At 47.7% G+C, this 25,529-nt stretch overlaps 1 protein-coding gene and 1 pseudogene across 2 annotated transcripts in view; both read right to left on the bottom strand.

The window, feature by feature from the left end:
• The window catches only part of Enoph (enolase-phosphatase E1), a 90,590-nt gene that overhangs the window by 4,876 nt on the left and 60,185 nt on the right, over positions 1-25,529 (bottom strand). Inside the window, exon 6 of one of the 2 annotated variants that reach the window (XM_077664597.1) lies at positions 4,901-4,959. The exons of the other annotated variant lie outside the window; for it this stretch is intronic. Coding sequence (XP_077520723.1) covers positions 4,901-4,959 — 59 coding nt within the window. The remainder of the gene's footprint in view (positions 1-4,900; positions 4,960-25,529) is intronic. 2 annotated transcript variants of the gene reach the window in all.
• LOC144133415 (uncharacterized) lies at positions 6,056-13,405 on the bottom strand (annotated as a pseudogene).

The raw sequence follows: 25,529 nt of genomic DNA, 5'->3' as shown, positions 1-25,529 counted from the left end.
ATTTTGGTTGGAATCGACGCCGACAGCGAAGCGGACCACGCGGAAACCACTTTCAAGCCAGTGGGTCCAGTATTTTTGGATTTTTTCGGACTTGAAGTTTTCCCACGTGGCCGACCAGAGCTAGGCCTATTAGGCCTAACACGACAGCGGGGTTCTGCGGCCCTCCCGGCCTTGGCCAATGGCAAAGGAGCCTGGAGCGACGGCCCGAGTACTCAACCCCAGCTTCGGACAAACACCGCTACGAGGTCCGACGAATCTCATGGCCAAAAACCACGAAATCATGGACGAAGACTACCAAGACGTGGCCGGGGAGACCCGTGACCACGGACCAGCGGCAGCCACTCAAGGCCTGAAAAGCAGCACCCCAGCGACCACAACGTCACAAGTAAGTCAAAATCTCGACGCAGACACGGAATGGAAGATAGCCATTTCCAAGCGGCAAAAGAAACGCCAACGCGGCAGCCAAGCAGAATTTTTGGCGGGGACAGGGCTAGGGAACGGAAATTCCCTAGGCTCGGCGAAGGGCACATGTGGCACGCCAGCTGCACCGAAACAAGGAGAGGGGGAAGGAGCGCCGAGGAGGAGACTGCCTCCGCTACCCAAAGACGACTTAAAAATAGTCCTGAGGCCAAAGGGACTAGCAGTGAAGAACCTGCAGACGCACCATGTGGCTCGGGCGGTGGTTTCAGCCACCGGACATGGATGCAAGGCAGAAGACCTTATTATCCGACTGCGCACAGGTTCCAACATCATTATTATAAGCACCGACAACGAAAGCGCTGCTCAACAAATTAGACACATTACGCAGCTGAAGTTTGGAGAGCACAGCTACGGCATCAACGCACACGTGGCAGCGCCGGAGGGAACGCTGCGCGGGGTAATCCACGGGGTGGACCCGGGAACCCCTGCCAAAGAACTCGAGGCAAACCTACGAACCCGAACGCAGGGTGTGAAGATTTCGGCGGCAAGAATGCTAGGCCGGTCGAGCACTGCCGTCATCACCTTCGATGGCCCCATCCTCCCCAAGCAAGTTCTGTACTATGGGGGAGAAATGTGGTGCTATCCCTACAGACCAACGAGACAGATCTGCTACATCTGCTGTCAGCAGGGACACCGGTCCGACGTCTGCCTGACTCCCGGGATCAAGACCTGCAGGCAGTGTGGCCAAAAGGATCCAGAGGAACACCATCAATGCACACCCAAGTGCCTGCTGTGTGGGGAGCCCCACACAGCCGGCACAAAGGACTGCAACCAACGTTTAAAGACAACGAGCGAACTACGATGGGGACCCCAGGGTCAGTAACGACGCGGCCACAGCCGAAGCAGAGGCGGAGCGCGGCGCCCACGCTGGTTCCGGAACGAAGACCAGGAGAAGCGAGGCGACTACCGGAGCAAGTCGAGGAGCCACAGCCGGGGCCGCAGTGGCAGCCGAGGCCAGGGCCGGAGCCGGGAGCGGGACGAGTCCTACCCACCCCTGGGCAGTCAGCAGGCCTGGGCGAAGCCGAAGCAACTACAGCAGAAGAGCGGCGGAGTTAAGGTGAGCTGGGGAGCCGGCCCTCCCAAGACGCTTTTTGCTCCGCACAACAGTAACAACACAAACACACAAACAGAAAACGAAAAAAGGCTTACTGCCGAAATTAATAATCTTAAGAGGGAACAGGAGCAGACCCGTGAAGAAAACAGGCAGCTCAAAAAACAAATAAGTGAACTAATAGCAGAAATACAAGAGACGCGAAAGGCAGGTTTTTCGCCTGTCAGGGCACCCTCACCCCCGCAGCAGAGCGTAGGAACCTTACAGACTAACGAAGGAGGAACCTCCCCAATAGACGATTTGAAAACAATGATACAGCAAATGCAACAGCAAATGCAGCAGCTAAATCAAAAGATAGCCATGCAGAATCAGAGCTTTCGAAATTATGTAAAGAATCAAAACACACAGAGAACTGTAAATGACGCCAGAGACCGGCTCTACAATGAGCGCAGGTTTGGATCAGAATCCCAGGGAACGAACGCAAACTCTAATACATCAACATGGCAGGACAAAACCAACTAGAGATATGGCAATGGAACTGCAGGAGCTACAAGCACAAACAAGGGCTCCTACAGCAGTTCATTAGCACTAGAGGAACCCCACCAGATCTAATACTTTTACAAGAGACAAACTGCATTCCAGCCCTGAGAGGATATACTTGCCAGGAGAACAGACGAACAGCTACTCTAATTAGCAACAAAATCACCACCATTGCACACAAAGAATTCGAGGATGGACAGCTCGAACACACAGTAACTGAGATAATCCCCAAGAGGAAGCGGAAAGCTAAATGTACCTGCATAGTTAATCTATACAGCCCACCTAAAAATAGGGGAGACTTCATTAAACTCTTTACAGAAGCAAAAAAGCTAACGGGACAAAACACCCTGATAATAGCCGGGGATTTTAACGCAAAAAGCCCGCAATGGGGCAGCAGAATTGAAGACAAAAAGGGACGCAGCATCTGTACAGCAGCAGAAAACATAGGCTGCGAACTACTCACAGATGAGGGCCAACCTACTAGACAGGGGAATAGCGTCAGTGTGGACACATGTCCCGACCTAACTTTTGTCAGGGGCGCCAAGCAAGTGGAATGGGAAAACTTGCAAGAAAATCTGGGAAGCGATCACTACATCATTAGGATCAGCACGGAAGCAGAAAGCATCAAGAGGAAAATTGGTAAGGCAACCCTAACAGACTGGGACGCCTTCCGAATCCACTGCAAACAGCTAAAAGGGGATATAGCTTCAGTAGAAGAATGGAGCCAACAAATCAAGCAAATCAGGGACCTCTACACCAAAGAGGTAGATCGAACAGAACAAGCGCCGGAAGTGGACAAGCGACTCCTCAGACTATGGGAGGCACGACGGGGCCTAACCAAGCGCTGGAAGCGCCAAAAACTAAATCGGAAACTAAAGAAGAAAATTGCTGAAATCACACAGCAAGCTGAGGAATATGCAACGCAGCTAGCGAGACAGGGGTGGCAACAGTTTAGTACCTCACTGAATGGCACCCTCAGCACAGCTAGAACGTGGCAGATCCTCAGAACACTAATGGACCCAAGCAAAAGCAAAACAGAAAGCAGCAAATCTGTTCAGAGACTAATTCACCAATATGAAGGGACCGAAGACGGACCGAAGACCGAAGAAGGTATGCACAGGATTCACCTGACAGCGAGCGATGAGTCGAAGCAGGTTCACGCGTACCGGGTCCCTTTGACGTTTCGAGATGAGGTCGACAGACAGGTCAGGGAACTAACGGAGTGGGGTCTGATCTATCCCACAGAGAGCGGGTTCGCACATCCAGTCGTGTGCGTCGCAAAAAAAGACGGTGGCGTGCGTCTATGCGTCGACTACCGCCGGCTAAACGCAGTGACTGAGCAGGATGCGTTACCCATGGAAAAAGCGACCGAGCTGTTATATCAGGTGGCTGGATCAAACTACATCACAGTGATCGATATGCTGAGGGGTTACTGGCAGATACCCCTCGACCCGGCCGCCCAGGAGTACACGGCGTTCATGACTCACCGGGGGCAGTACGCCTGGAGTCATGCCACACAGCCTGAGGAATTCGGGAGCCACTTTTCAAAGAGTCATGAACCAGATCCTGACGCCACATCAAGAGTACGCGTGTGCGTACATTGATGATGTGGCGGTGCATTCAAAAACATGGGAAGAGCACTTACAGCACCTGTCGAGGGTGTTGTCGGCTATATCGGCAGCAGGGCTCACAGCCAATGCGGGAAAATGCAAGTTTGCGCAGCATGACGTGAAGTACTTGGGGCACATTGTAGGCTCTGGCAGGCACACCCATGATCCCGAGCGAGTAGCAGCAGTCCGGGAATGCCCCAGACCAAGCACTAAGAGAGAGTTGCGCAGTTTCTTGGGGTTGGCCAATTACTACCGAGATTACGTACCGAACTACTCCTCGATAGTTTTGCCCCTCACCAATATGACAAATCGCCCGGTGCCCAGTTCAATACCTTGGACTGAAGCGGCGGATGGAACATTTGAACAGGTGAAAGAGTGCCTTGCGAAGGCACCTGTATTATTCGCTCCGGATTCCAGCAAAGCATACATGCTCGCTACAGATGCTTCGGAGTTCGCCGTGGGCGCTTGTCAGTCGCAAACCGATGCCGAGAGTCGGGAGCGCCCTGTGGCATTCCTGAGCAAAAAGTTAAGCCCAACTCAGCGTCGCTGGGCAACTATCGAACGCGAGGCCTACGCGATCATCTGGGCTCTCAAGCGCCTGGAAACATGGTTGTTCGGGGCCACAGTCAAGGTGGTCACTGACCACAACCCGCTGAAGTTCCCGACTCTGACTTTGCCTCAGAGCATTGGCATTGCAGAGATTAAATTTGATGATTGTTCATAAGGCGGGGTCTCTCAACGCCAACGCTGACGCACTATCGCGGTGCGTAGCGCCAGCTCCATAGCTCCTGGCGATCAGTACGGTGGTAGAGGGCTCTTTTCTTTTGTTTTGTGTGTTCACTTGTTGTGGTTTGCCATGGTGCCTCGGATACGGGGTCGCTAGGCATCGACCCTAGCTGAGTACCGTGGGAAAGAGTGCTGAACTATGTAAAGTGTGCTGCATTCCAAGATGTCACGCATCACAGTGGTGGTGGAGATGTCAGACATGTCTGCTGGCTTGCCCCGGATGCGAGTGAAACAAGCGGTGGTTTTTGTGGAGGTTCGTGCGGCTCCGACGACGGATGGGAGACACCCCAGAGCGGCGTGAAGAGGGGCCAGAAGCCGGCACCTGGCGGACGACGAAGGCCCGACGATGAACGGCGGCCACAAGGACGCCGCGGTTATGTGCGTGTATGCGTGGGTGATCCGGCGCGCCCAAGAAACGGCCGCGTGCACTGACCGAGGTGGCAGCAGTTGGCGCCGGGTACGGGGTTGACAGCCGGGGCGAGATGCTGGTCCCTGCGAAATACGCCGGAGAAGGGTGTTGCCCGGTAAGACCAAGGTCTGCGCGCCGCCTCCATAACGACCATCAGATTAAGGGAACCAGCGAAAGATGCCTTCACAGGGAGCCTACCAAAGGGAGCAGCGGGGAAGCAAGGACGAGAGAGGGAAGCTGCAAAGGAGGACCGGGAAGAGAGGAGAGACGACCAAGGACGGGACAGACGGGTTGTGGATGCCGAGACGGGAGGCCGCATTACGACGGCAGAAAAGGGCCCAAATGTGTAAATAATGTAAATAAATTCTCCCATATTGTTCATTCCGTTGTGGTCTAGCTTCGTTGGGAGGAGCATGGAAGAGTTAGGAAGAACCTCTCTGACTGGCGTTGTGTACGGCCTTGAGCACCAAGAGCTATCATTATCGCAACCACTGGAGGGAGGAGGGAAGAGCTTGCAATGCTTTCTCACGCAAACGCAGCGTCTTCCATTTCCGCCCGTTTGGCGTTCGTGAACTCTGTAAAAATGGCGGCGACTAAACGCAAGGAGATCTCTGAACCCCTCAACTTTTGTCACTGAGAATCTACTTTTTTTTAAGTGTTACCTTTTCTTAGCGCATTCCTCAGTTCCGCGCTGTTCGCAGTGCAGACCTTGGCAGCGTGCCAAGATGCTGCGCACCAATAACATCACGGCGTGTTTATTTTGGGGCAAGAGCTCCTCTACACCATGTTTCACCAAAGTCATCGGGTGTTGCAGTTTGACCTTCAGCAGGAGAAGCGCTGGAGGTGTGGCAGTGACGTCAGACCACGTGACACGCTGCGCCGATGCTCCGACTGCGCTTCTCAAGATGTGATTATGCACGTGACTCGGCGGTTCACTTAAGGAGGTGTGATATTTTCGAAGGTGAAAACGGAAGTCAGACTCCAGCCGTCCCGATGCATAAAAAACCCATTTATTCAAATATACAATCATATATATATAACGAAGAATAGAAGCGCCCCCTGGAGATTAAAGAATTCAAATGGAAACCGAAACTGAACACAACATACTCCTCCCCTCATTTTTAGTGATTAGTTGTTAGTATTAGTAAGGAAACTCCAAGGCATGCACACTGTACTCATTTATACAGATTTGCAAACTATGTACACAACGTCAGACACCCAACTAATTGGTCTGATAGTCTCGGAGCCAGGCCGGTGGTCGGCGCTTTCGCTTTGAGCATCGTACTGTCGACGATGGCGCGGGCTCGTAGACTGCTGCTGCAGTATGCCAGGAGACCGAGCCTGCGTCCTGGGGGAAGGAGGCTGTAGCACGGCAGGCTGCAGCACATCAGGAGATTGAGGCTGCGGTGTGGCAGGCTGCAGCACATCAGGAGATCGAGGCTGCGGCGCGGCAGGCTGCAGCACATCAGGAGATCGAGGTTGCGGTGTGGATGGCTGCAGCACAACAGGAGATCGAGGCTGCGGTGTGGCAGGCTGCAGCACATCAGGAGATTGAGGCTGCTGCGTGGCAGGCTGCAGCACATCAGGAGATCGAGGCTGCGGCGTGGCAGGCTGCAGCACATCAGGAGATCGAGGCTGCGGCGTGGCAGGCTGCAGCACATCAGGAGATCGAGGCTGCAGCGTGACAGGCTGCAGCACATTAGGAGACCACGGCTGCGGCGTGGCACTAAATTGACCTGGTCTACAGGTGCCCCTCTCTGGAACCCTGGAAAGCTTTGAGGCATTCCACGTACAGCCGTCTCCAAGTCGGAAAGAGGCTGGTCCCCTCCTCTCAATCACTTTAGTTAGTGAAGAAAAGGCGCAGTCTCCCTTGAAACGACGGACGGTTTCTTTATACGGACAAAGTCTCCTATGGCTATCTTCGTCTTCTTGGCAGCTCTCGTTTTGTCCGTGTAGTGCTTGCTGCTCTGCTGTTGACGCCGGACCCTTTGACGGAGGCATGCCAGCTCCTTTGCTGGGTCTTCCAGATATGCTGGTGCTGAGAAACCCACGACATCCAGCCTGGTTCGGGGCATTCTACCATGCAGCAGAACTGCTGGGGCAACCCCTGTGGTGGCCTGCGGAGTACATCGGTAAATCGCAAGGTATTCTGTGACTGCTTACCGGGGTGGTCATCTTTTGAGGAGTGCGATTTGAATAAGTTTTTCAATGTGCGAATGATCCGCTCTATTTGCCCATTCGCTTGGGGATAGCATACCGAAGAATGTGAAAGACGAATGCCTCTGTTTTACAGGAAGGTGATAAATTCACGCGAAGTGAACTGAGGTCCATTGTCACAAACGATCTCTTCCGGATATCCTTCACGGGCAAAAGCACTTGTTAGAAAGTCTTTCACGGTGCTCGTAGACACTTCGCTGCAAAAATTTACCTCCGGCCATTTAAAATGGTAGTCAACAAGCGTTACAGCAAATCTGCTGTTGTAAGCTGCATGCGGCTAAGGACCAACAATGACTTGGCCAAGCTTCTGTCGTGGTCGCTCAGGCCATTCAACAGGTTGCAACGGTGCTGGTGATGTTTTGGCGAACTTATCTGCCTCCAGGCAGATGTGGCAGTTTTTTATTGCATTTCCACTTGCTTATCCATTCGTTGCCACCAGAACCGCTCCCGCAGTTGCGCCTTCATGCGCGTGATACCCGGATGTGTCTCGTGCGCGATGCCGATGATCTGAGCTGTGAGGGACGGAACGAGGCGCTCTGCATGCAGTAGCAGGTTATCAACAACAGAAAGTTCTACCCAAACAGGGTAGAATGGTTTCGCTTCTTCTGGTATGGACTTCTTTGGCGGCCAGGAACTCAGCTCGAATGACTTGACGGTTTCCAGGCAACCATCGTCGAGGGCGGCCTGCCTGAACTTCTCCTTTGTAACGCAGGCTGGCTCAGTGAACGAGACAATTTCTTCCTCCTTAGCAATCTCTGCCTCTGAGGTCGGTGCTGGCAGCCAAGAAAGTGCATCTGCTACAGTGTTTGTGGACCCCTTGCGGTATTCAACAGTAAAATTGCAGCAAAGCAGTCGTGCACTCTAGCGTGCGATTCGGAGTGGGTGTCTTCCATGTCCTTGTAACGACAGCAAGGACACCAGCGCCTGGTGGTCTGTCTGAATTGTGAAATGGCAACCCAAAAGTGCGTGTGTCATCGTTCACATGCCCAAATACATTGCTTCTCATTCACCAAACGAATATTTCCTCTCCGCAGGCAACAGTGTACGAGATGCGAAAGCGACTGTGCGGAGCTTGTGACCACTTTGTTGCTGCAGGACTGCTCCCAGCCCACAGTCGGACACGTTGGTCGACACAATGACTGGAAGTGATGGATCAAACATCTGGAGGATTTAATAGGGTAGAACGTTGGGCCAGTTGGTGTAGCGACATATTTAAAAAACTTTGTGCAGGATAACACAGTACGGGAGGGAAACACACACACACACACACGAGCGCAAACTTACAACTGTATTTTCAGAAACGATAAGAAGCAGAAAGAGGCAGAAAGAAGCAGAAAGGACGCAAGCATACAAATTCCAGAGGATCACGTGTGGGAAAAAAAGAGCACGCACATAGGTACAGTAAAAATTGCATCAAAGATAGGCATAAGCAGTATCATATCAGAACTTATTGGAATAGAGCAACAAAAGCGGGCTATCTATTACGGAGAAAAGCAAGTTCTTTTTTGAGAAGGGCCACCGATGCCTTAATCACGCAGCCTTCCGTAGTACTAATTTTTAGGGCCTTTACAATTTCCCGGGCCAGCCTATCGGAAGCTCGCCCGATAACAACTGAAGAGCGGAGGAGAGGACGGCACTGCTGTTTCTTCTCCTTATTCCTGTTAGTATATAGTGCTCGCATTTGAGGGAATGCAAAGACAGGTTCAAGCCGCCACTTGCGCCCAGGGAATTGGCATGCTCTCTGAGCCTGTAATTTAGACAGCGGCCTGTCTGGCCTATGTATACAGGCCCACAGCTGAGTGTAATCTTATACACCACACCAACAGTGCAAGGCACAAACTGAGTTTGGTGTTTGGTAACATGTTTGTTCTTCTTTGCCCTTTTGCCTTGGCACCTGCTGGTCATGGCACACAAGCAGGACAATTTCAAGAAGGCTGTAAAAACGAAGCTCAAGAGCACATACCTTTGGGCTAATTGGTGCATTGCAGACATGTACAAGCGCAGAACAAACAGGGACAAAGAAGGATGGGACACCACGAGCGCTTACTTCCAACTAAAGATTTACTGACAAACAAGCACATTACATACAACCTTGCTGCATGACGTCAAACTGACAGCCTGCCGACATCAAGTGGCCGCACCCAAAAACATTTTTTTTTTTTTAGTGAGCGATACAGATGGTGCGCTGACGCAGGATGGACCCGCTTTTCTAATCAATTCTGCTTCTATTATCTCTCTAACATCCTGGCACCTATGCTTGGTCACTATCTTGCATGCGCTGAAGAAAGGTTTGCATGGTTTCTTATTCTTTTCCGCGTAGTCATGACAATGTTCAGAAAGATGACCATCCCTATAATTGCCTACCTTCCTCCTGTGCTCCATCAATCTTTCATTCAGACATCGGCCAGTTTGACCGATGTACCTAGAACCACACGGTAGAGGAATTTCATATACTACTTCACAAGCACATGCTACAAAAGGATCTCGGTGCTTGATGAAAAGAACCATGCGCTATCAAGCCCCGAGATCCTTTTGTAGCGGGAATCCGGCTCGCTCCAAACGTTCAACCTGGTGGTCAAAACTGCATTTGACCCTATGCGTGCACGAGTTTGAAAGGGCTGATCTAAGACAAGAAGACGCAATGCCTTGTTTTACGAGCTTAGAATGAGACGAGTCATATGGTAACAATGCTTTCTTCGAATGCGGCATATAAGCCCAACAAAGGTGCTTGTCATTAATGAAAAACAATTTTAGATCTAAAAATTGTAGAACGTTGGCCTGTGGTAGTTCAAGGGTAAAATTCGGAGTCTTGGAACAAGCAAAAAAACTTCCCCAAGACTGAGTCAGCAACCGTAGAAAAGTCATAGTTCAAATCTAGTTGTAGAAGGACTAGAAAATCGTCAGCATATCTAAAAATACCAACAATGCTTTGGTTGTCAAGATCAGCCTTCAAGTCTCAGTCAAATTTAGCTAAAAATATCTCACATAAAACTGGCGCGACCCCCCCCCTTATTTAATGTCCCTGACGGGACCCTTAAGGGTTAATAAATGATGATGATGATGATATCCCGCGTTTTTGAACATAGCACCCATTTTCAAACCTGACTACCATCGAATTCAAGTACAGGCTCAATAACACTAAAAAGCCAGCCAATGAAACACCACATGAGTTTTGAAAAGCCACTGCGCCAGCTTCTTCTATGCACTCACGGACGGCCAAGAAAAGTTCCTCGTGCGGCGCCAAATAAAACAATTCCTCAATGTCCACCGAAAACCCACAGTTATATCTTCCAGCGTCCTCTCGAAGTTGTTTTACCAGGGTATCGGAACTGTCAAGCTTAAAAGGATCATCAACCACAAGCTCAGAGTTTATGTCGTTTTTACAGCCCCCTTGTAATTGTTCCGCCTGAGCGCCATGACCAGCAGGTGCCAAGGCAAAAGGGCAAAGAAGAACGAAGATGTTACCAAACATCAAACTCAGTTTGTGCCTTGCACTGTTGGTGTGGTGTATAAGATTACACTCAGCTGTGGGCCTGTATACATAGGCCAGACAGGCCGCTGTCTAAATTACAGGCTCAGAGAGCATGCCAATTCCCTGGGCGCAAGTGGCGGCTTGAACCTGTCTTTGCATTGCCTCAAATGCGAACACTATATTGACAGGAATAAGGAGAAGAAACAGCAGTGCCATCCTCTCCTCCATTCTACAGTTGTTATCGGGGGAGCTCCCGATAGGCTAGCCCGGGTAATTGTAGTGGCCCTTAAAATTAGTACTACGGAAGGCTGCGTGAGTAAGGCATAGGTGGCCCTTCTCAAAAAAGAACTTGCTTTTCTCCGCAATAGATAGCCCACTTTTGTTGTTTTATTCCAATAAGTTCTGATATGATTCTGCTTGTGCCTATCCTTGATGCAATTTGTACTGTACCTATGTGCATGCTCTTTTCTTCCCACACGTGATGCTCTGGAATTTGTACGCTTGTGCCCTTTTTGCTTCTTAAGGCGGTGTATCGTTTCTGAAAATACAGTTGCAAATTTGCGCTCGTGTGTGTGTGCATGTTTCTCCCTCCCATCCTGTGTTATTCTGCACAAAGTTTTTTTAAATGTGTCTGTAGTTGGCACTAGCGTGTTAACTATGGAGTCTACTTCCTCTGGAAGTGGCGAGATACCACGTGCAGTGACCTTATGTCCTAGAAACGCAAGTTCTAGAATGTCGAAGAGGCATTTGTTGTTCAGTTTCAGGCCTGCGTTCCTGATCTTTCGCAGCGCGGTCTTCAAGTTTGAAAGGTGTTCTTCTGCGGTCTTGCCAAAAATGATCAAATTATCAATGTAGAACAACACGCCAGGGAAGCGGTCGAGGATTGTCGCCATCTTCTAAAATGCCACTGGGGCAGAAGCCAACCCAAAACAAACTCATTTAAAACGGAAAAACCCATTATCAGTGATGAAAGCTGTCAGATCCCTGCTGTCAGGGTGCAAGAGAACCTGATGGTAAGCGTAAGTCAAGTCAAGTTTTGAGAAGTGTGCACCGCCTACCAAAGCGTGAAGCAGCTCCTCTGTATGGGGCAAGGGGAAACTGCCTGTAACAATAGCTTTGTTCGGCTCTCGAAGGTCTACACATATCCTGATGCTACCATCTTTCTTGTCAACAACAACAATGGGAGACACCCATTCAGAAACATTGATGCGCTCGATGATGTCAAGGCTCAGCAACCTCTGAAGCTCATTTGATACTGGTGACCGGAGAGTATATGGCAGGCGGCGAAGCTGGGAAGCTACAGGCTGCAAGCCTTGCCGCGTCTTGATGCGATGCGTGAACCCCTTAGCAAGACCCAACATGGGACTGAAAAGCGAACTAAACTCACGTGCTAAGGCTGGCGGAAGAACTTTGGTACGGGGCTGCGCACTTGACTGTGTGGAAGTGGAACGGGATAGCGGGTCAATGACAGTCAGCAGTGGAGCAACGGACGTGTATAAGCATTTAAGAGCAGAACCTTCAATGCGAAGATTCAAGGCTTTGATGCCATCAGGACCGATCAGACAAATTCCTCGGTGAACATAAAAACGTAGTGATACTGTGCGGCCTTAAAACCGAACGTCTGCCTGGAAATCGGCCACTGAGAGTAGTCAAACAGAGTGACATGCGGAGCCGGCAGGATCGAAACACTTTGAAAATATCGACTGAATTCTTGCTCTGACAGGATTGAAACAGATGGCCCTGAATCGACAAGGAATGTCAAAGTGACATTCACGACTTGCATTTGAATATGAATTCCGCTACGCGCGGAACGTTGCACAGTCAAGGCTTGCTCAGCACTGCTAGATGACGAAACATCTTCATGAAATTCAACTTCACGGACTCGGCCTTGCATTTGAGTTCGTTTGCTGTTGCATTCCTTTTGAAAGTGACCCTTGTGACCACAAAACGAACAATTCTTGCCATGCGCTGGGCAGTGCGGTGCTGATGCAAAGTGGTCCCGCGAGATGCATCGGAAACAATGTGGTGAACCAGAGCGGCTACTCCATTCTCTGTTCCGCTCAGGGGGCGGTTCCACTGCGGCGCACGTGAGCCACCCGCGCTCCTCGTTAAATTCTGCTGAAAGGGTGCTGCCGGCTGTGCATTTCTTTTTTGCGAAGAATGCGAGGATGGTTTACATCGCTGCTGCAATGAAACTGCCTCGACCGAAGCAGAAAGCTCCTTTAGCTCTTCAGCCGCCTGCTCAAATTGAAGTGCAATTCGAACTGAATCCTGGAATGACAGTGTAGAAACCTCGAGCAGTAACCGCTCATGTACGCGATTGGAAGTTAAGCCGGCAACAAATTGATCCCACAGAGCATCATCTTACGAAGCAAACAAACAATGTGACGCTAGCTCCCGAAGAGTGGCAACAAAGTCGTGAACGGACTCGCCTGTGTTTTGGCTGCGGCAGTGAAAGCAATGACGCTCGACAATAACTTTGCGCGACGTTGAAAACTGGTGCCATAATGCGGCGAGTGCAGAGTCGTATTCGCCAGGAGGGTTCATGACAGACTTGTCATCGGCAAGTGCTGCGGCACTTGGCACTGCCGGTGCTGCGGCGCTGGTCCCTACATGTAACGTCTGATAATCACGCTGGCCCTCCGCCCCCAAACAATGCAAAAGAATAGCCTTGCGTTGCTCCGGCTTGAATGCGGCGGCTCCGGATGCCAGCAAGTACATGTTAAACAGGCACTGACGGACGGCCGGGCATCCGGAGGAAGCCCGGTGAAGCTCATGGTGGGCAGATCCGGGTGGTGCAGCGGGGCTGGGGGTGCGTTCACAGCATCCTCGTCGCCAATGCGATATTTTCGAAGGTGAAGACGGAAGTCAAGACTCCAGCTGTCCCGATGCATAAAAAACCCATTTATTCAAACATACAATCATAAACATACAATCAGAAGCGCCCCCTGGGGAATAAACAATTCGAATGGAAACCGAAACTGAATACAACAGGAGGCAACGCCACTCTCGCATGCAGTTTCGCCATGGATGAGAGCGCGGCTGACAGTGTGCCTGAAACGCATGCGAGGCGTTTCAAGCGTCTAACCAAGCATGGCCAAGTGTCTAACTAGGTTTAGAAAAGTTAAACCACTGCCAGTTTTTTTCGATAGGTACTCAGGCGGGGCTGGCTCGCTCGGCAAACTTCGCAGAGCGCCAAGACACTGTGCACTCTTGACAGGAGCACCGGAAGGGTGACTACATGCATGTGGGAATACGTGGGTGTGTTATTTTTGCTTTTCTTTCTTTTGTTTTGCCAGTCCAGATATCCAAATCCTTTTGTTCAGCATTTTTTCCACAATCAGCCAGGAAAAAAAAGCTGGGACCGGAACAAAAAGCTACTATCCTAATTATCTTGACGGGGTTCATGCCCCTGTCTTGGCATGGGTAGCAGGCAACAGGCACTTATATACAAAAACTCAAATAACCAAAATCATACACGCGCTCGAACACAACATCGCATAAGTAATTTACAAGTCATAGGAACCAGATTAACAACAATAAAACAGCAAACATAAAAAGTACAGAACATTGAAACGCACATTTTATGTGAAGTAGTACAGCATTTGTTTTCCACTCCGGAATCATAAAAAATAGCAGAGTTACATGCTTTGTAATATGAGGTATTCTTTCCGTTTTTTCTTTGAGATGTTATATATGTCAATATTATTTTCTTCCTATAGATTAAGGTACTTCGGCATGTGGTACTGTAGTCTGTGTGGGCCATGATTTGTGTGTGAAAAGGGAACTCACCAGAATTCTCTTTTTCTGATGAAATAGGGTGCTTCTAGAGTTTTTCTAAGATTACAGAGGTTTATAAAAGTGTTACTGTTATTTTTTATGGCTTCTTTGTATTTCATAATGAGGTTGAATTGGTGGACATGCTGTAAAGGAAGCTCATTAACTACAGGAAGCCGCCACCTGCGTAGAAGACTACGTGAAGGAGAGGGGCCTGAAATGCTCGACCGAAAAATCGGAGCTCATCAGAATAGGGAGACACCCTACCCAAGCCCCGCTGGACGTCGTCCTCGAGGGACAACCGATCCCGGAGAAAAACATAATCCGCATTCTGGGCATGTGGCTACAGAGTAGCCGCAAATGCAGCCACACCATCACCCTGCTCAGGAAAGCCACGGAACAAGTAGGAAGAATGATCAGCCGAGTATCCCAAAGAAGATACGGAATGAAGGAAGACGACACCCTAAGACTCGTAAACAGCCTAATCGTCAGCAGGGTCACATACTCGCTGCCCTACCACGCAACAACAAAAGCGGAAAGAGAGCAAGCCGACTGTATACTAAGGAAGGCCTACAAGATCGCTCTGCACCTACCCAGGAACACGTCAAATGAAAAATTACTCCAGCTCGGAGTCAGCAACACCTTTGACGAGCTAGCAGAGGCTCAAATGGGTGCGCAATTGACGAGGCTCAGGGGCTCCCCCACAGGAAGGGCGCTCCTAAAAAGGCTAGGTCGGAACGCAAGTGGTCTGGCTGACAGATACACAGAAGTTCCAGACGACCTCAGAAGAACTTTCAACGTGGGACCCTTACCTAAAAATATGGATCCCAACCTACACGAAGAAAGGCGGAGAGCCAGGGCCGAACAGATAAACAGAAGGCTAGGCCAATCCAAAAGCACACTATACACAGACGCTTCTATGTACGCAAGAGCAGAGAAACGCACAGCCGCGGTAGCGGTGGTCAACGGTACAGGGGAAACTATCACCTGCGCTTCAGTAGGGGTGTCAGGGATAGCAGAGGCCGAAGAAATTGCCGTCGCGCTAGCGATAGCCGAAGGCTACAGAAAAGGTCGCTCCCTAAATATCCTAACGGACTCGAAAGAAACATGCAGAAACTATACGAAGGGCAATATCAGCGGCACTGCCCTCAGAATAATCAGCGAGGCGGCAGCCTCAGCTGAAAGAATACCCATACAACATATAATCTGGGTGCCAGCCCACGCAGGCGTAGCAGGAAACGAAAGGGCGGACAGTCTAGCTCGAGGGCTCACTTACCGAGCAGGCTTATCGATCGTCTCGGAGTCACGGCTACTCATATGCGAGGGGGGCTACACAGAGACCCTACAACTATATAGGGGAATCAGAAAGAGATATCCATCACCACACAAAGCACTAAATAGGGAAGAGGCTGTAGGATGGCGTAGGCTACAGACGAACACCTTCCCTAACCTACACACATACAACAAGATATCACCAACGCAATTCAGACCAGACTGCCCCTGGTGCGGCAGTACGCCCACACTCTATCACATCACCTGGGAATGCAAGAGAAACATAGCATTCCACAATCAACAAACACCGAGTGCGGAGAAATGGGAGAGCTGTCTCTTCAGCAGCGAGCTTGAGGTCCAGAGGGCCTTGGTAAAGCACGCAACTGAAGCGGCACAACTCAGTGGAGCCCTGGACTGAGGGCCCACTCTTGCTTGAAGACTCAAGTCGCCAGCACCCAAGCAAGACGACCAGGAAGTCTTCATCCCCGCGAACCTCTTGGAAAGAAATAAAAGTTTTCTCTCTCTCTCTCTCTCATTAAAAGAGGAAAATAGTTCTTTTGTATGGGCATCATAGGGGGCATTTTCTACGTGGCAAATGGCTTTCTTCTGCAGTAGACGCAATTTGTTTATGTTGACTTGGCTTGTGTCAGTCCAGATAAGGCTACAATAATTGATATGGGGGAGAAATAAGAATTGTAAAGCATAAGTTTCATTTTCACTGGAGGCATGTGCCGGAACCGAGAAAGCAAACCCATAGTTTTCGCTAGCTTTCCTACCACATGGTCCACGTGCTTATTCCAACTTCAGTGTTGATTAAAGATTACCCCTAAACTTTTAGCTTCCTTTGCTAGTTTTGTCTCCTCTGATCCAAGCTGCACATTGAAATCCCAAGTAATATTTTTTTGCACAGGTGAAAAAAGCAGAGCTTTTGTTTTGCTAGCATTGATTTCTAAACCGTTTGCTCTAGTCCCCTGAAGCAATTTCATTAGTGTTGTATTCGCCGATTAACGTCATTCCACTGGAAGAAAAGACTCTGTGTCATCTGCTTAGATAATGTAATATGCATGGAACATGCATGCCTGGTAAGGGAAGAAAAATGAAATGAAAATTGGTTTTATGGAAAGGAAATGACGCCTGTCTCCCTAGGCACCCAAAAGGGAAGAAAAGTGAAATAAAGTTGGTTTTAAGGAAAGGAAATTAGCCTGTCTCACAGGACACCCTGCAAGGAAATTGAAAATTGCCTGTCTCACATTGCACCACTTCCTTTCTCCAAAAAACTAATTTCTTTTTCAATTTGGCTTTATGAAATTATCTGCAGGGTTTGTGCATAGTTTGGAACTGGATTTGGTTCCATATCTCCGCATACAACGAGCAATAATACAGTTGTAAATATCACCGAAGTTACATTAAATATATACTGTCTTGTGTGAGCGCCTTTAATGTCATGTTGAAGGAAGCAAGATGTTTAACAAATAAAGAAAATGCCTACTACTGCGTTTGTGTCACTATGGCTATCTATGGAAACCGCCAGTTGCTCGACCATAAGCATAAACGTAGCAAGAGAGATGCAGCTTTTCGCTTTTGACAAGGGTTAGCCAAAGCTAAACCACCAGCAATTCTTGCGTTTCGCCTCCATAAAAATGCGGTCACCATGGCTGGGTTTGAAACCGAGAACGGCGGCTCAGTAGCCGAGCGCCCTAACCACTGACCCACTGTAGCGGGTAATCGATGGAGTCAAATTCTTCATTGCTTTCAGAAGTGACAAGTTTTATGGTCGCTACAATGGGACGAGCCGCTTCAAGCAAATGCAAATTGTTCAATATAACTAGCACAATCCCAGGCACATGTCAAACCATTGTGACAAACACCAACATGTGGCTGCAGCAGCTGAATGTTCCCGGACTTATGCGCTCGATTTGGCCGCTGCACCAAGAGTACTAGGCTCGGGCTACACTCTTGCCGCAAGAGCTGGCACTACAAAGGCACAGTACTTCTGTGAACTAGTGCAAAAAGTGCAGCCAAGTTGAGGAGACCTGGAGTGATGCTACAATGAGTTGCCAACACTAATGGTGTTGCACTTGGAAGTCGAGCATACCAAGTTGTTAGCTGATTGAAGATCTGCAGACTATCTTGTCACTAGTGGAAGCAGCGAAACTGACGTCACTACTGGTGGCCGACAACAGGGATCATGGAGAGAGTGGGCGCATTTCAATGAAGGCAAGGCACAATACACATGCCGTATGTAATGCAGGAATTGCACCACATATGCCTATGAACATTTTAATTTAGCCAATGAAAGGTTGATCCGTCAGTGTCGAATGTGTTAAACCACCTCCTGTAAACAATAAAATGCGAACAGCAAAGTGCATCACATGGCTGATGAAGCCGCAGCTGGCATATGGGCTGCTGTTGCCATCCCTTTGCATTCAGAGTTAGCTGGTTCTCTCCCTCCGTAACCTACAGCACATACTGTTGCAATGTTGTACATAAATTAGCGTATATACTCTTATAATGAACCTACTTTTTTTCCACACAAGTTGACATCAATTTTGGGAGAGGGTTCATTACTTGGGAAGAAATGTTAACTGCTGTTATTGGGAGTGGCGAAATTTCGTATCAAATATCCGCCTGCCTGTCTGTCTGCCCATAACCAATAAAAATGCGGTCATACGCGTTCGTGTTGCCATTGTTTAGCATTGTGAAAGCTTTTTGCTGCATCACGGCATGATCCGACAATTTTGAGATAGCCGGCAGCACCCGGTGAGTCGTGGCAGGATGAAGTGGGCATGCTGAACACCAGCCCTGAAGGTTAGATGCACCTTTTTTACTTGAGGTTAAAAAACTCGCAGGACGGTTATGAGTGTGTAATGGGAATGTTTAAGCATTAGCTGTGGTGAGGAGTTCGGCATGTTTGCTCCCGATCTCGAGCTTGCCAAATAGCTTGGGGGGTCTGGAGGTCCTGCTTCCTTCATAGCATTTCAGGGTAGAAGATGTTTCATAGCATTCTGGTTTAAACTGCTATGCTCCTTTCCGATGCTGAAGCACTTGCCAGCTTCCTAAACATCAGCTGGGTTCGCAGCAGTGCGCCGAGCAAGCCACCACCACTGGCACACATCTTGGCACTCCGCCATGTTTGCTGAGTGCCCCCTCTCCTCCACCCACAGGAACTGCCGTCAAAAGATAAACATGCCTTAATGTTATTAACACACTGTGGACGGCACAAAAACTCGGGAACGCACTGCAAAGAGCTAACACTTGAAAAAAAAAAAAAAAGTTAATTCTTAAAAGCAAAGCTGGTGGTTGGTTCATTATATGAGTATATCTGTGCACAGACCCAGCACAAACAGGACTGCAACTGATTCCTGGTGTCTATGTCTACTAGTTGCAATAAATACAGCCTCACTACGAGTGCTCACTATAGCTCACTAGCTGCTTAAACTCCCTCACTCTGACTGCCCACACAGCACTTGTGGTGTCTGTTCTTGCTTCTGCGCTGTTTTTTTTCCAAGATGCTGTGCCAACTACTTCCAGTATTTCTCCAATTGCCGTGTCCTCACTTCAGAAAGCGAATGGAGCCTCTGGGATGCCGAAGAATAATTTTTACCAGTCAAAAAAAGACGAGGGACAAGAGGAGAACCTACACAGGTACTTCAGTGCTGCTTCAGTGATGCTTCAGTACTTTTCTTCTACTGTGGGCTCTTTCCTTTTACGCCAGCCTCTGAGTAATCATGCCAACGCGTGCATCACTGCCATAGCTTTGACAACCTGCCATACGCGGTACCTGACGTACTGCATCAAAAACAATGTCCCTCCACCTGACGTGATTGGACTCTTTGGTTTACTGGAGCCATCGACGTCCACTGGAGACGAATATGACGAATCCTCAAGTCGGAATGCTGGAGACCGGTAAGGATTCATGTTCATAGTATTCCAGCGCAATGGCACATAGCCAAAGAAAAGAAGACGGAAAAGAAGAAGAACGAACACAGCGCTGACTGACAACTGTTTAATCAGAGACGAACACACAGCTTAAATACTCTTAGACCAGCGTAAGCGCACACCGTGAAAGAACCAAAAAGGAAAAAATAGGGAAACAGAATCTCATCACATCTTTATCGCAAAAACTTTGAAAGGAACGCCTTTTCTGCATTATACAAAAATACTGAGGTATTGCTGACACATCCTGACCCAGCTTTTTTAATATAGTAGGCCTCTATCGTTTCACGGGTTGTTTTTAATTTGCTTCTGCTCAGAATCCTTACTCCCGAAAACATCGGTGTGCACTCCTTGTAAGTTGCGCAGTGCTCGACAAGGTGCGCAGTGCTCGACAAGGTGCATTGATCGCCATTTGAGCGGTCATTTTTAAGCAATCTAAGACTGACAGTGTTCGAAAAGTGTTTCGTTATGTAGATGACTTTTTAATTGTTTTAGACAAACATTGTGGCATTCCCAATGAGGGTACACTTATGAGTGTACTTCATCTTTTCAAAAAGCATGGAAGGGGGCTCACTTTCACGTATGAGCTCCCGGTTGAAGACAAAAAATATGGTGGGGCAGCCAAAAAAACAGAATGTAAACCAATAGGTGTAAACCAATGTAAACCAAACTTGGTAGTGGCGACGATGACTGGAATCAACCCCTGAACACCGGTCTGCTTTTTCCGCAGATTACCTCATACAGCGATACTGAATCCTGAATTGCCAGCCATCTGCACGTGCCTGCACCGGTGACGTGTCAACGTGCCGTACACCAGCACAAGCAACCCATCTAGATCGTTTCAACACCAGGTGGCACGGTCATCAACGCTTGGGACTTATAAGGAGCCACACTTGGCGCACCGAGATCACTTGGTAGCGGCGACAACGAGTGGAATCAACCCCTGAACACCGGTCTGCTTTTTCCGCAGGTCAGTGTCTTGTGTGCACTTGTTTCCTTAGCTATAGTCCTGTCGTTGCTGCTGCCAAGTTTGACGTGTGAGTGTGTACTTGCTGAGTATGGACAAGAATCTGGTAAAATTTAAAGAGGAAATAAAAGCCGATTTTCCTGAAGATTAAAGACGAGGTCCGGCAAGAGCTCAAGTTGCTACGTGAGGCGTCCGAGCGAGACCTTCGCACTGAACTGCGCGAGATACGAAATGAACAAAGAAATATAGTCCAAAGCATAGAATTTTCAGATTCCACAACTGAAGAACTGAAAATGAAGTTAGAGGCTGAAGTTGCAAAAAACACTGCCCTGCAAAACGAAAACCAAGCACTTCGTGCAAAGTGCGATCATCTTGAAAGTAAGGCAGAGAAATATGAGAAGAGAATTGTAAGCCTAGAGCAATACTCGAGAAACTTAAACATCGAAATCCAAGGTATCGAAAGAAAAGAAGACGAAAATGTTCTAGACATCGTATCCAGAATAGGCACTGCCATCGAATTCCCAGTCACGCCTGATGATACTGAAGTCTGCCACCGAGTGCGAACTCGCAACCCAGACAAGTCAAACATAATAGTGCAATTTAAATCACGCGCAAAACGTGATGTGGTACTCAGGAAAGCAAAGGATAGGCTTACCAACACAGACTTAGGTTCCAATGGCAATGACCCCGACAATGGCTCAGCACCTGTATATGTCAATGAACATCTTTGTCCTGCGCTTAAACGGCTGCTTGGTCTGGCCAGCAAGAGGAAAACAGAACATAAATGGAAATCAGTGTGGTCGTTCAATGGCAAAATATTTGCGAAGCAGACAGAAACCTCTTAAGATAATACAGATTGCTGGAGAATGCGACCTTCCAAAAATAAACTAACTATCAAAAAGCGCATTTGCCGTTCAGTATGGAATATCAAGCATATGCACTACCAGAATCCGTTTTCCCTCCCTCTTTGTCGAGCACATCTGTCCTACATTTGAACACCCGTTCGGCAATAAACAAAGATGATGCTATCAATAGCCTTTTAAACCAGTTTAGCTTTAAATTTAATACAATTATGTTGACTGAAACATGGTACTACAACGGCTGCAATACCCTTAACCTATATGGGTACAGAGGATTCTTTCATAACCGTACAGACCGAAGAGGTGGTGGTATTGCAATATATACTGATGTGACTAAAAATTTTGATATCTTGCCTGAATATACCAAAATGACTGTTGACTATGAAATGTTGGTATTACAAAGCAAGGATGAAATCCTATCTGCTGTTTACCGCCCTCCCAGTGGCAACCTGTTGTGCTTTCTAGAGTTTTTGGAAGAGTTTTTGGAATATGTCTCCGAAACCAAAATGCAACTAACGTGTTCTGGAGATTTTAACGTTGATATTTTAGAAGACACCAACGCAGCTTTCGATTTCACTACTAGATTAACCTCAACTGGTTTTACCAACATAATTTCTACAGGCACTCGCGTCACGTTGTCAAGTACATCAGCGCTAGATCTAATTATCACCAACATTGAAACAACCATCCACCGTGCCGGCACAATTGCAAGTGATGTAAGCGACCACTGCCCTGTATTTATGTTCTATTCGAAGTACGCAAACGGCAGTAATGTGAAAGTTCGCGATTCTTTCTCTTTTCAGTGTATTACACCTGACGCAATGGAATCGTTTAAAAATGAAATAAGTACTTGTGACTGGTCTTTTATTTTTGAGAAAACATGCGCGGTTGAGGCATATTCTGCTTTTATTGAAACATTTGTGCGCTTATACGGACAACATTTCCCTTTTAGAACAGGCACACGCTCAAAAAAAATAAAAAAGCCCTGGATAACGCGATGCCACATGAGAATGATAACGCATAAAAACCACTTGTACCATTCCTTCCTGCACACGCGTGAGCCAGAGGCTTTTCAGGAATTCAAAAAGATGCGAAATAAACTAACCGCCGAGATCAAACGAGCAAAGCATGCGTATTATCATCACCTGTTTGCAGATATATCAAGAAATCAGCATAACTTAGCTTGGAAAGTAGTGAACAAAGTATTGGGCTGCAGCAGCTTAAACACAGCCCCAGATAGGATTCATGTTGACGACAAAGAACTCACTGGCAAGTCGCTTGCAGATTACTTCAATAAGCACTTTGTCTCCATAGGCGCAACAGCACACCTCGTGACACAGGGTGAAAATATAATTTGCAGCCCCATAAGCAGTCTTTTTATGGAACCCACTGACGAAACAGAAGTGTCCAGAACTTTCAAAAGCCTAAATAACAGCGTTGCTTTAGACTGTGATAATCTACAAATCAAGCCAGTAAAACATGTACTGGAATTGCTTCTTCCAGTATTGGTGCACATATTTAACTTAATTTTTGAATCTGGCGTCTATCCCAACGAAATGAAACGGTCTAGAGTTTCGGTCATTTTTAAAGGTAGTGATAAGAACATCGTGGGCAATTACAGTCCAATAAGCATCCTTCCCGTCTTTTCTAAAGGGCTGGAAAAGCTTATGTTCACCCGTCTCATGAAATATTTTACACTAAAAAATGTTTTCAGCGATGACTTACATGGTTTCAGAGCAGGGAAATCAACCGAAACTGCTCTCCTAACACTGAAAGAGACTGTCTTGGATAACATTGACAGAAACTTCTTTACTCTTGGCCTTTTCGTAGACTTCACGAAAGCTTTTGACTCCTTAAGCCACAGCATCCTAATAACAAAACTCTCTTGGCACGGTGTCCGTGGAACACCCCTGGAATTAATTAAGTCCTATTTAAGCGACAGAACACAGGTGGTAAGCCTGGGCAACCATCGATCAAGCTTTCTACCAGTTACTAACGGTGTTCCGCAAGGAAGCCTACTTGGACCGCTGTTGTTTAATGTGTTTGTCAATGATATTGTAAACATTGACAAATCAATTAAATTCATCATATACGCTGACGACTGTTCAGTACTTATGCCCAGTCCAGATGAAAATGTGTTGAGAGAACAGTGCCAAAACTTCCTTATAAAGTTGTCCTCATGGTCAAAGTTAAACGGACTGAAAGTCAACCCAACAAAGACGAAGGTAATGATTTTAAGAGCGAAAAATAAAGTATATCAATTAAACCGTCCAATCACCTATGAAGGCCTGAATATTGAAATAGTGGAGTCACACAAAATACTAGGAGTTATATTCAACAGTAATCTAAACTGGGATTTGCATGTTGTAGACATATGCAAGAAAATCTCCAAGGCAGTTGGCACTGTCTCACGTTGCCGGACAATCCTTCCAATACAAATTAAGCTTCAACTATATCATGCATTATTTGCCTCACAAATCTACTACTGCCATCTTGTCTGGGGAACCACAACAACCACTAATATGCACAAAATCTTCGTCCTGCAAAAAAAGACTCATCCGTTGCATTGCAAACCACGAATACCTCTCTCACACCAGTCCCACGTTCGCGGCCTATAATATCATCTCCGTGTCGCGTCTGTATGAATTCCGTATTTTACGCTCATTTTATCTTTCGCGAGGTTTCTTTCATAACTTCTTAATTGCCACCGCGTTATTAAAACGTCACGAAAGTACCGTTTCAACAAGAAACTCTGAAATTTGGTTCGTCTCGCGCTTCCGCACTAATTATAAAAACCAGTCACTAAAACATAATCTCCCATCACTACTAAACAGGTACACTTATGATACTAAGCCCACACTAAACCAGTTGAGGAAACAATTTCTTAAGATCTCAGAATAAAAATCGCATGAATCAATCAGTGCTCTGATTACTAGACTTACCAATATCTGTTGAATAAGTTGTGTTTTTCACATGACCTAGTGCACCTGTTTTGTTGTACTTTGCTGCCATTTTTTTTTAGTTGACATATGTGCTGTGGTGTTTTAATTAATGTTAACTGGCGAATGTCTACCATTTCGAGCAGTTTTCCGGCTGTTATGTATGAGAAATATGATACGTCTCAGAACTTAATGCCTTGATTACAATGTTTTATTACATGATCTATTTATTTGAGCAAGAATGTTTTATGTACTATATATCTTGATCTCTGAGCACTTCTATAGCGCACGTGTGAACACGTCAGTTTTCGTTGTTTCTGCGCTGTTTATCTCAAGGTGTCTACATTGTAGTGTTTTCACGTTTCACCACGCCCTATCTTGTAATGCTCACCTGGGCCTCGTCAAGCTGCCTCGAGCAGCTTTTAGCCCAGGTGCTCCAACCAGTGAATATCTGGTGAATAAAAACGATTTGATTTGATTTGATTTTATTTGACAAAAAGTATGGTGGGGCAGCCAAAAAAAAGAATGTAAACCAATAGGCCCCTGCCTGTGCCACTACGTATAACAGGCTTATATGAGGACAGCCTGCAGTCCTTGGATGTAAGAATTAGGTTCATGAATAAGCACGTGTGTTGGTCTTACTTGCCCAGAGAACAAAAAGAGCTATTGCCTTATAATTCATCCCACTCAAAAATTGTGAAGAAAGGGATCGCAAAACTCTGCTTAGAGTCTGCACTCCGAAAATCTTGTGTGCATGATATGCAAGATAGTTTTGAGAATCAATTGGCTAGGCTTCAGGCAGCCAGTTTCCCTGACTCGGTTGTTGTCACTATTGCAGAAGCGCTATTCAAGAAGTTGAAGCCCGGAACTCGGAAGGAGGCAATAACCCTTCCGCAGGCTAAAGTAAAGCCTGAAAAGATGCCCTACGTGCACAAATTATCCCATGGCCTCAAAAATGTGGCAAACCGGCACAATGTGCCATTGGTCTTTTCAGCCCCTCGGAAGCTTGGCCAGTTGGCCCGACGCATCATAGGTGAAAACCAAAAACCTGGGTGTAATAAGAGGCACGGGAACCGCTTTGCGGAATGCGCCACAGGCGTTGTGTACGAAATCCCCTTGACGTGTGGCAAGTCGTACATAGGGCAAACTGGGCGCTGCGTCACCGACCGCCTTAGAGAACACGCAAGAGACCTAAGGAATAGGGAAGGTGCTA

Source organism: Amblyomma americanum, chromosome 5 (genome assembly GCF_052857255.1).
Source record: "Amblyomma americanum isolate KBUSLIRL-KWMA chromosome 5, ASM5285725v1, whole genome shotgun sequence".
In the NCBI taxonomy this organism is placed as follows: Eukaryota; Metazoa; Arthropoda; class Arachnida; order Ixodida; family Ixodidae; genus Amblyomma; species Amblyomma americanum.
The sequence above is the reverse complement of the archived record's forward strand: the minus strand, read 5'-3'. Positions and strand labels throughout refer to the sequence as shown.